The following is a 1602-nucleotide window of genomic DNA, read 5'->3' as shown; positions in this document are numbered from 1 at the left end:
CATGAAAATTCTATCTTGGAACTGCCGAGGTTTGTCTAAGCCCAAGGCAGTAAGATCTTTCAGGCATCTCCTCAAAGAATCCTCGCATGATATTCTCTTTCTTTGTGAACTCAAGTCTTCCGCCCCCCCCCCCCCCCCCCCCCCAATTTCTCTTGCTCTTAACTCTTCTGCTCTCAAAAACTCTTTTTTTGTCCCTCATGTTGGCCACTCTGGTGGTCTCCTTATTGCTTGAAACTCTTTTTTTTTCCTCACTATCTCTGCTCATGATAGCTCATTCATAAATGTTGTCATTCAAGCTGATCCCAACACCCCTTCCTGACAATTCACTGGTCTTCACTGTCCAAGCCATCCCATTGGCAAATCTCAATTTTGGAACTCTATCTACTCCCTCTCAAATGTTTTTATTGACCCCTGGTCACTCATGGAAGATTTCAACTCAGTCTCATCCCAGCTGGAAAAAAAATGTGGCTTGCCTTTTGCCTCTTCTTCAAAAAGACACCTCATTTCTGACCTCAATAACCTTGGTCTCATCGATCTTGGTTTTCATGGCCACCATACACCTGGAATAACAAATGCCCTGGTCTTGCTAATATCCAGGAGAGAATTGATCGAGGTGTGGCAACCTCTGATTGGATCACTTTATTTCCGCATGCTAGTATCTTTCATCTTCCTGCAATTGCTCCAGATCACGTCCCTCTCATCCTAAACACTTGTATTGAAGCAAATTCGATTCCTAAGCCTTTTAAATTCGAAGCTATGTGGCTCTCTGATGATACTTGCCATGCCAGGGTACAGTTCACACCGGTTGGAATCAAGCAGTTACAGGTTCTCCTCTTTTCAAACTTCACTCGAGAATTAAAAATATCAAAATTGCACTTAGATCTTGGAATTCTCCCAATTTTGGTAATTGTCACTCTAAGATTGCTTCTATCTAGAAGCTTATTGCTGAAATCCAAACAAAAGATCAATCTGATGATATTGTGGCTCTTGATAATGCTCTTCAGTTAGAACTTGATGTGTGGTACAAAAGAGTTGAAACTTTCTGGAAACAAAAGGCTAAAGATAAATGGTTAGGTGAGGGTGATGCAAACTCTAAATATTTACATCTCACTACCATCTTGCATGCTAGAAGAAATAAAATCTCTTCTTTAAGAGGTCTAGATAACTCCCTTGTTTTTTACTGGGAGAATATTGGCTCTTGCTTTCTCAATTATTACAAAGATCTTTTCAAAACTGACTACCCTATTTCCAATCCACCATTCCCCTCTAATCTTGAAAATCTCCTCCAATGTTGTATTTCTGAAACTGATAATAGTGAGCTTGAAGTTATTCCTTCTCCCTCCCTAATTAAAATAACCCTCTTCTCCTTTGCCTCCTTCAAGAGTCCTGGCCCTGATGGTGTTCCCCCATTTTTCTACAAGTCTTTATGGAAAACCACTCGCACTGTTCTCATCTCTGTTGTCCAATATTTCTTCAAAAATGATTTCCTCTTGAAGGCTTTGAATCATATTTTCATTGCTTTGATCCCTAAATTCCTAAAGCTTCAAGAGTAGACCACTATAGACCTATCAGTATTTGTAATGTAACTTATAAGGTTATATC

General features: G+C 39.8%; 1 protein-coding gene across 1 annotated transcript; it reads left to right on the top strand.

The window, feature by feature from the left end:
• The first annotated feature begins 756 nt into the window (after positions 1-756).
• On the top strand, positions 757-1553 carry LOC148771158 (uncharacterized). The gene is made up of 2 exons (XM_088817517.1): positions 757-825; positions 936-1553. The coding sequence occupies exons 1-2, from the start codon at positions 757-759 to the stop codon at positions 1551-1553; spliced, it is 687 nt and encodes a 228-aa protein (XP_088673643.1).
• Positions 1554-1602: the final 49 nt, after the last annotated feature.

This window comes from Erythranthe guttata, chromosome 4, assembly GCF_056151865.1.
Source record: "Erythranthe guttata isolate IM_541 chromosome 4, IM_541, whole genome shotgun sequence".
Lineage (NCBI taxonomy): Eukaryota > Viridiplantae > Streptophyta > Magnoliopsida > Lamiales > Phrymaceae > Erythranthe > Erythranthe guttata.
This window is presented reverse-complemented; position numbering and strand designations above follow the sequence as displayed.